Source organism: Dromiciops gliroides, chromosome 2, assembly GCF_019393635.1.
Source record: "Dromiciops gliroides isolate mDroGli1 chromosome 2, mDroGli1.pri, whole genome shotgun sequence".
NCBI classification, from domain to species: domain Eukaryota; kingdom Metazoa; phylum Chordata; class Mammalia; order Microbiotheria; family Microbiotheriidae; genus Dromiciops; species Dromiciops gliroides.
Window position 1 is genome coordinate 568508363 of NC_057862.1, and position 13352 is coordinate 568521714.

At 35.2% G+C, this 13352-nt stretch overlaps 1 protein-coding gene across 3 annotated transcripts in view; it reads right to left on the bottom strand.

Moving 5' to 3' along the window:
- Window positions 1-480: 480 nt before the first annotated feature.
- Window positions 481-13352, bottom strand: part of BTBD3 (BTB domain containing 3) — a 54230-nt gene continuing 41358 nt past the window's right edge. Inside the window, exons 2-5 of one of the 3 annotated variants that reach the window (XM_043982484.1) lie at window positions 11610-11868; window positions 11028-11118; window positions 10296-10414; window positions 481-4419 (exon numbers count right to left, since the gene is read on the bottom strand). In XM_043982484.1, coding sequence (XP_043838419.1) covers window positions 3387-4419; window positions 10296-10414; window positions 11028-11118; window positions 11610-11752 — 1386 coding nt within the window. In that variant the 5' untranslated portion in view covers window positions 11753-11868 and the 3' untranslated portion in view covers window positions 481-3386. Of the gene's footprint in view, window positions 4420-10295; window positions 10415-11027; window positions 11119-11609; window positions 12369-13352 lie in introns of those variants that run through there. The other 2 variants (XM_043982482.1, XM_043982483.1) reach the window with 2 other exon arrangements.

Sequence of the window (13352 nt, forward strand, 5' to 3'; positions counted from 1 at the left end):
TCAGCTGATCTAGTAAAAAATGTTTATCTTTTAACTTCTGATATGTTATTTGAATTTTGAAATATTTTCTAGCTTGGCATAACAGGGACCAGAAGCATGTTCATATCTAACATTAGATGTCACTTAGCCTAAGCACAATGCATTTGCTTTCTTAGTTTGGCAAGATTCACAAAAATTTTCTGAAGCTATAGTATCAAAATGTCAGCCAATAAGGAATTTAATAAAAGGAATATCTATGCATCCATGCACTCCATCTCATTAGCTTAAAAGTCAGTCTTTTAACAATGTAATTTATTAACATATGCATTGTTCCAGAATCATTCTGTCTCAGATTTATTTCTTCTTTGATAATTAAAGATAACTTAAACTGAGCAAAGCAAGTGATTCTATAGCAATATCTATACAAATGAAAAGTGTTAAAAGTAGACACTGTTCCTGCTTATTTCATAAGAACTTAAAAAATACTGATGAAAGCAACTCTACGAACCAATTTTATGTTTATTTGTATTTAACATGATTATACACATTCATGTGTCTAACAAGATCTGCACTGTTACATTAAAGATACAGTACAATAAACATTCAACATGAGGTACTTCATATTTATATATTTGTCCTTCATAAATAATGCTATAAGCCTGCTAAATTCAAGCACCCTGAAGCACAATTGGCTGCTGTGATCTGAAATTAGCTTAGCTTAAGCACCTTAAAAAAATTCAGTGCAATAATTATGTAGAAATTAAACCATTTACTTAAATACTATTTAAGATATAAAGAATGTTACATTAGAATGCTAGTCTAGTTTCCCTCTATCCCCAAATTTAACATTGAAATACAAAGACTGCCAGGTACATTTAAAAATAGCATCTACATCATGTTCTGTTTATTGAAGTTGTGTTTATATACCAAAGTTGCCTGGTTTAGAAATATGGTCTAGTTTTATAACCTATAACTACCAAGAATATACTCAGAAAAGCTAAAGCAAGCACATCAGTTTTCATTCCACTTTGTCTAAAATATTGAAGGGATAACAGATTTAAAATAAAGTGTTCTACTGTAAGCAGGATGTCCAACTTTAACTCAAGAATATCTACCTAAGCTCATCACATGGTAGACCAGCACTTTAAAAAAGGAACAGAAGATAAATGTAAAAGGAGAATGAGTTTACTGGCAGACATAAAAGAGGTATTATACCATCTGACTGTCATTGGGTTAATTCTTAAGCCACCAAGAATATAGCTATTTAAGAATAGCATGAACAATGAATGATTCACTGCACTGAGCATACTTCAGAATAAGGTTATTGTGTCTACCTCAACTTCTTGGTGTAATGCCATTTTCCTAGTTTCCAATACATTGCTTTTTATATAAGAATGTATGATGCCTAATCAGGCTCATTTTTTGTACTTGTTTTGTGGTGGCAGAGTAACAGGCAAATTTAACTATATTAAAAAATAATTTGCAGTAGTTTTCTAGGGAATATTTCCCTTTATTCCATTAGTATTTTTGGCTCTTCTCCCTATCCACAATCTCCACAATATCATATTATTGTTAAAGCTCTTGGAAAGCTGTCCTGGGGGTATTCTCTAATTACCAGTGACAGTCAACTCTTGATTGCATAGATGGGGACAGCAGCTCAGAAGACTTTGAAATCTCAGACAATCCACTGTCCTCCTCTATTAAATTAGGTAATGAGAAAGCCATCCCAGTTTTTTAGGGAGAGGGAAAAAAGTGCCCTGGCAGCACACTAAAGAGGGTGGAGGAAAACTGCCTAGGACCATACTAGGGTGAACAGAGGAATAATTTCTGTTTCACTGCCTAGCTGGCAGACACGGAAAGAAGTAAATTCCTGAGTGTGCAAACACACACACGCACACACACCCCAATACTAACCCCTAGCTTCAAAAAGCCAGTCTATGACTGTGCTGAGCAAGGGGAAGGAGGCAGCCAGAAGCCGCACTCAGGGTGGCGGGGGGGAAGCCATCTCAGGATCATACTGGGCAGGAAAGCAACCCAGGAGTGCATGGATAATTCACATGCAAATAGCCAGGAGGTCAATCACATTGAACACTACCAATAATGTAGGTACCAAACTGCCATAAGCCATTTTACAAGGGAGATTATTTCTTATAAAGCAGACATATCCTTATTTATGTTGTGCATAGAACACATGAAAAGGCCTGATACAATGCTAATGTTTTAGATATTAAGTATGATTTACTTTAATGCCTTCAGATCATATTCTATATTTTGTAGGTATATAATACCACTTTATGGTGGCCAGAGGGCACTATTCTAGCCATGTAGGAATTTTAGAGAATTATCTTAATGGATATATTATCATATGTTCAAAGTATACATTAGGTAAAAGAAGTAAAACTTATTGTTATATGTAGTGCCACTCTGTTAACTAACTGGCATTCAACCAATCCAAACAACTGTATGGTCCTCTTTTAACAGAGAATATGGAAAGATAACAGCATATAGTAAATAATCTAGACAAGCAACTCTTTTGTTTGTAGAGCTATATGGGGGGGGGAGTGAAAGAAGGTCTTTTTTTCCCTCCAAATTGTGAATTCTAACATGTGCTATGAATTCAGTAACTTTAAGATTCCTTTTTTTCCAATAAGTGACAAGCCTGCAGCCCTTTTCAGTTATGAATGAAAACTATGATTTTGAAGTTACTTCCAAAAGAAATGTATGTGCTTCAAAAAATTCTGTCCTTCTAGATTAAAGAAAAATAAGTTAATTGTTCTCAAGGAGTCTCTTAAAAAAAAAAATCCAGCCTTTCAATTTTCCATTGACACCTCCAGGGAAATTGCTACCTTTAGCTTAACATGTACCAGTCCAATTAATTCACATAGCAAGTACAAAGCAAAACTTGCAAAGCAGAGAAAAGGAATAAAATAAAAGTCAAAAGTGATTATTACCTACTTGCTATATTAGTCAAACAAACTTAAAACTATTACTTGTAGGTAAAAGAACTTTCTTCCAAACTAGTCTAATTTTTCTTGAGTCGTAAAAATAAAATAATCCTTCCCCCCTTTTTTATACTACATATTTACACTATGATCAAAATAAAGCCCAAAGGGAAATTTAAGACAGTTACATAAAGGTTAACTAGACAAAACTAGTTAAGAAAATGTACACAATTTTTCTTAGTATATAGACGCAACTCTTAAAATAACATAGCCTTAATCAGAAGTTGGCTCTTTTGAGCAGAGTGGAAAGCTGCATTTTAGGCTAAAAAGTAATTAGGAACTACCCATAACATTATTAATTATAAATTACCTGTACTGATCACCTATCTGCAGATAAGCAAAGCATCAACATGTCTGAACCAGATATGCATTTCACAGATTACACTTTCTTTTGGAAATGATTTTTTAAGCATAAAATATAAGTTCAGGAATTTGTCCTCCCTGCACACCAGTACCATTAGTACTGTCTGAAGAGCACTGAAACTGGACAGTCACTTTGCCACACTGAACCTCTGTCATTCCTTCCTGTCCAAAGTAACTCAACTCATTGCCATCCAAAATCACACTGGCTGTGTAAAAGGTGTCTGGCTCAATCTGCACAGGATACTCAAACCACACTGGAAAAGTGTTGCTAGATCCATCTGAAAAATATTTGCTTAAGTTCTGTCCCAAAATGACACCCTGGCGTTTGAGTTCGATCTTGGCACTGTATTCTGCTGAGCCACAACTGGAGCCATAGAGGCCAAAGCCAGCAATGAAGACCCTTTTGTCCACAGCAAACTGAATGCTGTCACACCGACCTCGGTATCGCCACTGGTTGCTTCGGTAGGCACAGGACTGGAAGCGGTGGCAGCGCTGCGGAACAAGGCCTTTACGGGCATTGCTCACAAACTCTAGCTCAGGTTTTTTGGCTGCTGTGTACCAAAGAAAGATGTCGTTGGTTTCATTCAGAGTCAAAACTCCAGACTGGGCAGCGCCATTTGCAAAGTCATCAAGGGCCATGGTGGGAATTCGGATCAAGTACAGTGCCTTTCCAAGGACCTTCCGTTTATTTTCAATGCTCAGTGACAGCTCCTGACGCTGACACTCAACTTCAGCCCAATTGAGAGCAGCTTCAAAAACAACAATCTCTTTGGCATTCAGAGTCTCCCTTCGGAGGATACTCTCTAATGTTTGGAAATCAATATCACAGAATCCCTCAGACTTGAGTGCTAGCTCAGCTTGGGCATCGATCACCTCCCAGCAACGCTGGGTCAGGTCAGGTTCTTCAAAGAGGCAGCTCTGGGAAAGCAACACACAAGCATTCTTCGCACTCAGACTGGTCTCCAGGAAATTGACGCAGGCACGGGCTAGATGAGGGACGATATACTTTTTGGCAGCATAAAGGGTGGCAAGCACTGTGTCAGCAGCCAAGTCAATTTCATCGCAGTAGATGTATCTAAAACAAAACACACACGTGTAAATGGGACTTCGGCAGAACCCCATAATTAGCAGAAAACGCAACAATGTCCAAGTTGTATGAAAACACACATAGACCTACCATAAATCACTCACAGTAAGTTAAGTAAAGTATATACTAGGTAAGTTAGTTTATTCTTACTGAAATATATCAGTATAGAATCAAAACAACCCAAAAGCAGGGGTTAAATATCTAAGGCTTCTTTCAATCTTTGATCAGCTTTGAGAATGTACAAGAGGGTATTTTCAGTGTTAGATGGAAGAAGACAAGCAAAAAATATGGGGGGTCAATGTTCAACTGGTAACCAAAAAATGTAAAAGTTCAAATGTTAAAAAATATCACACAAACATGAATAAGAAATTCATCTTAAATAGCCTGAGACTTCCTAGTGTAAGGGAAATAGATCCTTTTGTATGGAGGACTACCCAGAATTGGCTGGTACAATAGGAATATTAAAAACATTATAAGATGATAAGCACTGATTTTCACTATACAAAGATCTTTTTGTAACATTAACACATATTACAAACGAGGAGGGTTTATTAAACAGGAGATTCTTTGCAAACCATCTGGTAATAACTAATACTTGAGAAAATGATACTTGGATAAAAAGGTGAAATGAACAACCTGTCTCAGAGAGATGTTTACAGTGGGTATGTCAGATACTTTGAATCAACCTCCATCCAAGTATAATACAGTTCAGAGACTAAACAAACACTGTGAATATATGGCTATTGAAGCATGAGGGAAGATAATAATTCTATGTTTATTGAACCTAGTTTCCCTTCATAATTTTCTTCTCATTTCACAAGAAAGTTTAAGTTCAATACATTTTATATTGGGTGAGGAGAAAAGGTTCTTAGAATTAGTTTATGGAGAAATATTTGCATATAACATCATGAGAAATTTCTTAATTACTACATAAGGTTTTCTAAGATGCTGTCAGCATCAGAGATAAAATAATGCAATGCTGGAAATGGTGGAGAGACAAAAATGAGCAATCTCTGTGCTTGGCAGAGTGTGCACTCTACTGGGCAGGCTGCATCTGGTGTACTCTGTTTAGTTAGGGGATGTCTTATTTTGGAAAGGATGCTGATAAGGATGAGAACATTGGAGAACATAAAGAAAGGTGTCCAGAACAGTGACGAACTTTGACATCAGGCAGTAAAAGAATCAGCTGAAGAACACTGGTTTAGATTGTAGAAGAGAAGACCCGGGGGAACAGGATGGTTGTCTTCAAGTATTTTACAGGAGAATATGTGAAAGAGGTCAGACTGTTTCTGCTTACCCAAGAGGATAAAAATAGGAGTAATCAATGGAAATTGCTGAGGTAGACTTAGGATCACATGGAAAAATTTTCTAAAAATTAGAAAGTAGAAGTTCATTCTACATACTAGACTAAGTTGCTTTAGGAAATAGTGGGTTTTCCCTTACTAGAGGACAAGGCCAAATGGCATTTATAAAGCGATATTTTTAATCAGCTGTAGTTTGAACCAAGTGGGCTCTGAGGTTTCTTCCAACTCTGACATTTTATGATTCTGCATATCTAATAAATCTTTGCCTTACCTTGCACAAATAGGGTTTATGATAATAAATTAGATAATGTACATGAAGTACTTTGTAACCATAAAATACTATGCAAATGTGAGTAGCTATTATATCTCAGCAGAGAATGCATGTTTTCTTTTGTGGAAATACATTTCACTATAAATGAGTATGTTTTGTACACTCATTCAAAAGTGAAAGCAAACAAATTCCTCCCATTTAGAAAGAAGCTTATCTACATACACATCTTAATTTTTTAAAAAATCTCTTAGATTTTACTGAAAAGGTGTGATTTTTATACAGAAAACAATTCAGGTAGTTCTACAACCAGTGAACAATGCAGAAGGGTCTTTATTTAACCAAAATTAGCAGTTAACCAAAGATGAAGTTTCCTTAAGTTGTCAAGAATCTGGAATAATTATATAAATGCATATGTGTGTGTGTGTACATATACATATATGCATATATACATACACACATATATATTTATATATTCCTTCCAACCTCAAAAAGAAATAGCACATTATTTACAAACTTCATGTTTTTAAAATGAAAGAAAGCTAACTCAAGTCTGCATATATTTCTGTGATACCATGATCCTTCCACTGTTATTTCTAGAGACAAGTACCTTCAAGGAGTATAGGATCACAGCTTCAAGATTGCAGGATCAGATTTAGATCTGGAAGGAACGTTAGAGGCAAAATGGAAAACAACCATCAAATCTAACCCCTTTATTTTTACAGATGTGGAAACTGAGGGATGGGGTGTTACTTAATTTGCCCAATGTCAGCAGTAAACATGAGAGGCAAGATTTCTGCCCAGGTCCTTTGACTGCAGAATCTGGGAATGACCTAGAATTACAGCACACTTTGGAAACAATGTCAGATTTAGAACCAATTATCTGTCCCTTTTGTATACTATAATAAAACATTCAACAAATGATCTCCAAAAAATTGTTGCCTATTATGTTTACTTAATTCTCTTCCCCTGATATGGTCACCATTTCTCACTCTCAAAAGAAAATGTTTAAAAATAATAATATTATATATATATATATATATATATATATATATATTTTGTGGGGGGCAATAATGGTTAAGTGACTTGCCCAGGGTCACACAGCTAGTGTCAAGTGTCTGATGCCGGATTTGAACTCAGGTCCTCCTGAATCCAGGGCTGGTGCTTTATCCACTGCCACCTAACTGCCCCATTCATTATATTTTTTAATCTCTTTCTTTTATTCTGAAGTACTTTTTTAAGTAATTGAGAAATTTACATGGATGGAAAGATATACACCCCCTCAAAAAAAAAGATACTTAAATGAACTAGCTTTAATTATTATGGGATAGCTACCTGCTTTGAGAACCCCTTAGTTAAAACCACTGGATTTCTAAAGGTTCCTTTGGTTTTTCTATTATGATTCAATCTTGTGAAAGATGTAACTCAAGAAGTTAGACCCACCATCAGTGAGATAGTACAAAGAACCAAGGATGGTATTTGATAAGTGACATTACATAACCAAAATCATAATCCTGATCTATTATTACCAGGGATCATGTCTTTAGACTAAGTTGTTGAATAAATGTACCAATTGCTGAACATGACAAATAGACAACTGAATAGTTAGGTATTGATGCTTCAGCATCAGTTGAAGGCAGCCAGGTGTCACAGTAGATAGAATGCTGTGCCTGGAATCAATCAGGCCCACTTCAGTTCAAATCCAGCTTCTGACATTTACTAGTTGTGTGACCCTGGGAAAGTCACTTAACCTCCATTTGCCTCAGTTTCCTCAACTGTTAAATTGAGATAATAACAGCACCACCTCACCAAGTTGTTATGAGGATCAAATGAGACAATATTTATTTGTATATAGCATTTAGTACAGTGCCTGGCACATAGTAGGCACTATATAAATACCTATTCTTTTCCCCTTTCAATAGAATAATGAAGAAATGTTGATATCCCCATAGGGGATGGTCAGTGCTTACAAAATCCTCCTTGGTAGCACTATCAAGTCTCTCAATCTGAGACCACCAATGGTGAATATGATGTGCTACTGACTACAAAATTAAAGAGTAGCAATTATCTTCTGAATTCCATTTCCCTTGACTTTAACAGAATAACATATTGACTATATTAGTATTATATGGCTTAAGCCCATATTTTACAATTTGATAGAAAACTGAATATGTTCATTAGAAAACTATAAGTAAATCAACCCCCTTAGATATTGATATAGTTATTTATAAGAAGCTTAGTCTTGAAGCACAAATGATTATTAGGACTTCTTAAAGAAAAGACAAAACTTGTGATTTTATATAGCAACTTATTATATATGTCACGTAAACTACATTCAATATATTTCTTTTTTCTTTGGTCTTCCTTGTCATATTCTCTAACTGCTGAAGATATCTACTGATTCATATGTGTTACTTAACTCTTCAGTTAAGTCATAATGCTAAATTAATGACATACTGTTATTTTCTTCAGTAACAGAAGACAATGTCAAATATAAGAGGCTGGAACTTCACTGCAGAAATAATCTTAAGGTGAAATTTTTTTCACACGGACATATCTAAAATGACTTCAAAGGGAATAAGGAAATGGCTGTTTTATTAAGTTTTGAAGCTATATGTTCCTCTATATATCTAATTTCACTGTACTCTAATGTTAAAGTTATATTCAGCAGCACTACTCAGCTTCCAAAATTTAGCAGGCTTTCAAATCACTGCTAAAAGGAGAAACTAAATACTTTTAAGTAAAGTTTCAGAGATATCAAGAACATTTTTCTGTAGATACCATATAAAATGTAACATTTATTTTTAGCCATTCATGGAATCACAACAGAATGTGGTGGATTAGTTGCACAATAAATCAGTGAATAGTTGTCAACATGTATGCTTTGTATATATGCTTTTGATTCCAATGAATTGAAATCCCTGCAGCAGTTTTTTATATCTAGCTCTGTTCCCTATATTGTGGCATACTAAAGGTTAAGAAAAGATATTTGACAAGCATTATTTAGGATGACTAATGGATTAAAAGGCAGTAATTGAGAACTACAGCATTATATTATATAGCATTAGTACCATGCTACATAGGCTGATTATTTTTAACTGCTTAATGTACACATAATTCTGGGAGATACCAGTGCTCATTATATACCAAATGACTTTAATAAACACATAAAGGAAAAAAACAACACTGTGTAACTCTTTGTTTTTATATTTTAATATCCACATTTTTAAAAAAATAGTCTTTCTGGGAGCCTCAAAGTCAAGAAGACCTGGATTCAATTCTTGCCTCTGACATATACTAAATGTATAACTACTGGCAAGTCATTTAACCCAAGACTATGAGTTAGAGACAAGTTGCTGATATTCATTCATGGAGGGAGTTTCTACACCAGAAGTTCTCCATATAAACTGCTGAAAGTATAGGTTGGACTCAAAACAACAATAGCATAAAATGAAGATCAGTTTATTTCAAAAGGTAGTTCAAGTTCTAGATCTTGGTGATATCCTAAAAGGACAAGTCATCGAAAACTGAATTTTCTTGTACTCTGTCCTCTAAGGAAATGAGTTAAAAATACAAGTATAGTTTTAAAAATAATCATGTATCATCTATAGGCACTAGTCTTTCAGAGTTATGTGAGATCAAATACTTAAAAGTAGTCAGCATATGGAGTATGGCACTGATGATAAATAATGTTGTAGTGCTCTCCATAATTGCTTTAAATTTATTAGGTATTCTAAGTAATGTCTGTTTAAAAAAAAACTTTTTGCACTATCTTAAAAAGTCATTGAATTTTAGAGCCCCCCAAAGTCATCCTTTTCAAACCCACTATTTTACAGTTTTAAAAACTAAGGAAGTCCTAGAAAGAATGAGAGACATATTCAAGATCATATCTCTAATTAGTAACACCTCCAGGGCCAGAACCCTGATCTCCTCACTCCCAGCCCAGTGTTCTTTCCATTAAAGAAGAAAGCATTGTTGTTGTTTTTAAAGTTAAAGCCTAAGTTAGCTAGATCTATTCCTTTATGGATACTAAGTTAAAAATCAAATCAGAGCCACGTGTTCAAAGACCACATGATAAAATTTCAATTAAAAAAGTTTGTAGTATACAATGTGCCTTTAAATGTAATCACATACAGTTCTTTGGGGGTATTAAATGTAAATATCAAAAAGCAAACTCTTTTTCTATTCATGTTTCTATTGATGTTAAAATCGAACTCACATTTTAACTGTGTCACAAACAGAATAACCATACAGCACGAACAATTCTTTTCCAACACATAAATGATGCTTACTTCAGCATAGCGAGAAAAGCAGCAGGTTCGACATCTGGTATACGGATTTCATCTTTGTCCTCAGCAAGCTCTCCATAAAACATTGCATGGAATACAGAGCTCCCAACAGCTAAAACATACTGTGGAGAAAGGGAAATCTTATTTCATGCTCTAAATTGAAAGCACTTTTAACAAAAAACTACCCAGGAGAGTTACTATGAACAATCAGTTTTAATGGCTACATAGCAGCAAAACCAGCTCATCTGAAAAAGCAAAAACATTAAAATCTTACAGTAGTAATATAAATCCCACATGTAAAATAGCCTTTAAGTTACTAGTTGCCCAAATGCTTAAAAGTGACGACTGAACTGGCATCCACAGAAAAATCTTATCTAATAAGCCAACTCTCAGAGAGTGGTAAACACACTACTTTGCCAGCCTGTCATAGCAACTTCCAGTCACAACAGATTTTATCATTTGACTGGAACTTCAAGAGTGCATATATTTTCGAGGGTTATAAAAATGAATACTTGGGGGCAAAGAAAGACTTACTAAGCAGCCAAAGTACCTTACAGAAGCAGTTCCCTCCCTGATATGCGACTCCCCAATCCTCTAATAAACCTAATATACAACCAACCATGCAGTGCCTGTCAAAAAAAAAAAAATCTGTTCACAACTAAGTTCCAGCCTAATAGTTAAAAGTTTACTCTTAGTTATTCCCAGGTCTAAACTGATAATGCAGCTGTTGCTTACTTTGTGTCCTGGCAACCGCTGTGTCCCACCTGGTGGCCCAACCACAAAATGAACATCTGCCATCAAATCATTGTTGAACATCACCGCATTTCTACAAACAGAGGCAGTTCATTAATTCACAGCATCCAGCATTTTTTATACACCCGGTCCACATTCCCACTGGTCACAAAGATTGGAAAGCCAAGTAATATTTCAGTTACTTCAAGGTAAAAAATAATCAAGAGAAATTCTAAAACATATAACCATGCTTGTAATCACTAAAAATATTTGAGAACTAAAATTAAAATCTCATCCAAGCTTTTTACAGAGTAAAGAGTTCCCATTATCTAAGAATTTAACTATGCATGTCTCATGGGCACAACTACGTAAGTTAAATATTACAGCTTGCAAAAACATTTTTATCTTAGAGGAAAACAGCTGTACTATTTGGAAAAGATATGAGACACATTTCCATTAACAACAAAGCTTCTGAATAAGATAGGAAACACATATTTGAATTAAAAACAAGTTGCAGGATGTGCAAAAGTAAAAACTTCAAATGAATATAAACTTTTAAGTAAACAGAATGGTCTGTGTACTTACCTTTCTCTGATGGTAGGATAAAGCCCCTGCCAATTAGGGGCTGGGATAGTATTATTGTTATTGAGATTCTGCTGGTGGTACTGCTGGACAGTAGTTGTACTGGAGTTGGCTGGCTTCTTACGGGGAAAAATATCAGCAGCCATCTTCTTCTTTTTTTTGGTCTTCAAGGTAATGATTTCATAGCAAACCGGTGGCAACTTGCTGCTGTTGCTGGTATTTGCCTTCTTAGAGCTTTTCTTGGACCTGTTCTTGACAGTCTCTGGAAGCATCAAAAAAAAGGTGAGACATTTCATGTTCTTTCCCTTGTCATCTACCATGAGGACCGTATGTCTGCCTGGGTAGTTAGATAGCCTACATAGGTAAGATCATTAAGAAAAACAGAACAGATGCCAAGAATTTAAAAGTAATCAACAAAGCTGATATTTTGCTTCTCTTCCAGTGAGGCAAGGTGACCTTTTCACTATGATGAATAAGAAACTGGCTTTAAGTTTGATCCAGTACTTGATTTGTTAAATATATCTCCATTATGATTCTTGATTCTTTTATCTGCTTCTAAGAGCCTTTCTCAGTTTCCCAGTTCACCTGAAAATGCTACACTGTGCAAAGATGATATACATAGAGCTGTAGCACTTGTTTTCTGAATTAGGTTAGCAAGATGTGCTTGCTGTAGCAGTGAGAGTCTGTTCAGCTGGCTGAAGTTGTGTGTTGAATGGATCCGACGAGAGTAGGTAGGTATTACAGCCCTGCAGATGGAGTCAGACAGCCAGTGCTTTGAGCCAATAGCTGAAGTCACCGACAATGATTGGACCAAGAAACACAGTGACACCTATTGTAATGTGCATAGCTCCTATATTAAAGGGACAGCAGTTGCTTTTTCTTGCTCACTGTGCATTCAAAAAAAGAAATTACATACAGAGCACATTTAAAATGCAAGAAGTGAGTTTATGCCTATAGTGTGTTTTTTTTCCCTCCTCTATAGGCAGACAATTTTTTTTTTCAGGGAAAAACAAATAGCACCAATTAACAAAGGAGGTTTTCTCCTTTTATTTCTACCAGAATAATTTTCTAGGCAGCATTTAATTCAGAGTACTTTAACAGAATTTTTAAGCCTAAAAGCTTAAAAGGATTAATAACAAAACCATATGAAACAAATTTATTGCAGGAACATCTTTTAATAGTCTCTTTTGATGTAAGTTATATTATAGTACAAAATAACAAAGAGATGAGATCATGCATTTAGTTTTAACTTACTGTGTTTCTAGCTACAAAATGCTTGTTGATAGGAATTCCAAATCTCAACACATTTAATGAGACACTTATAGAGATCGGGTTATACTACATCATTTAAAAAAAAAGTCTAGGTGTTCAAATAAGATTCATATGAGACAGATTACATTGGTGTTTAAAAGGCTGTAATTCACTGAAAATACACAAGTTGGCATTATTTACTGGATTCAGAAATTTGAAATTCAACTTAGAGTTGATAGTCTTATTTAGCTTTGCCATAAGTTTAGAGCAAGTTAACCAAAAGCTTTTAATATCAAACTGGTAAGTAAGCCCAATTAAAGCTGTAAGTATTCTGCTGGGGTTTTTTGGTTTTGTTTTGTTTTAACGACAGGCAGGTTTTCCCTGCTTTGAGTCATAGAGATAGGAGCTACTGAATGGCTTATATAAGTTAAACATTCATTTCTGGCTACAGTAAGGGGCGTGGGGGGGGGAAGAGTATTACAGTCAAAGCACCTG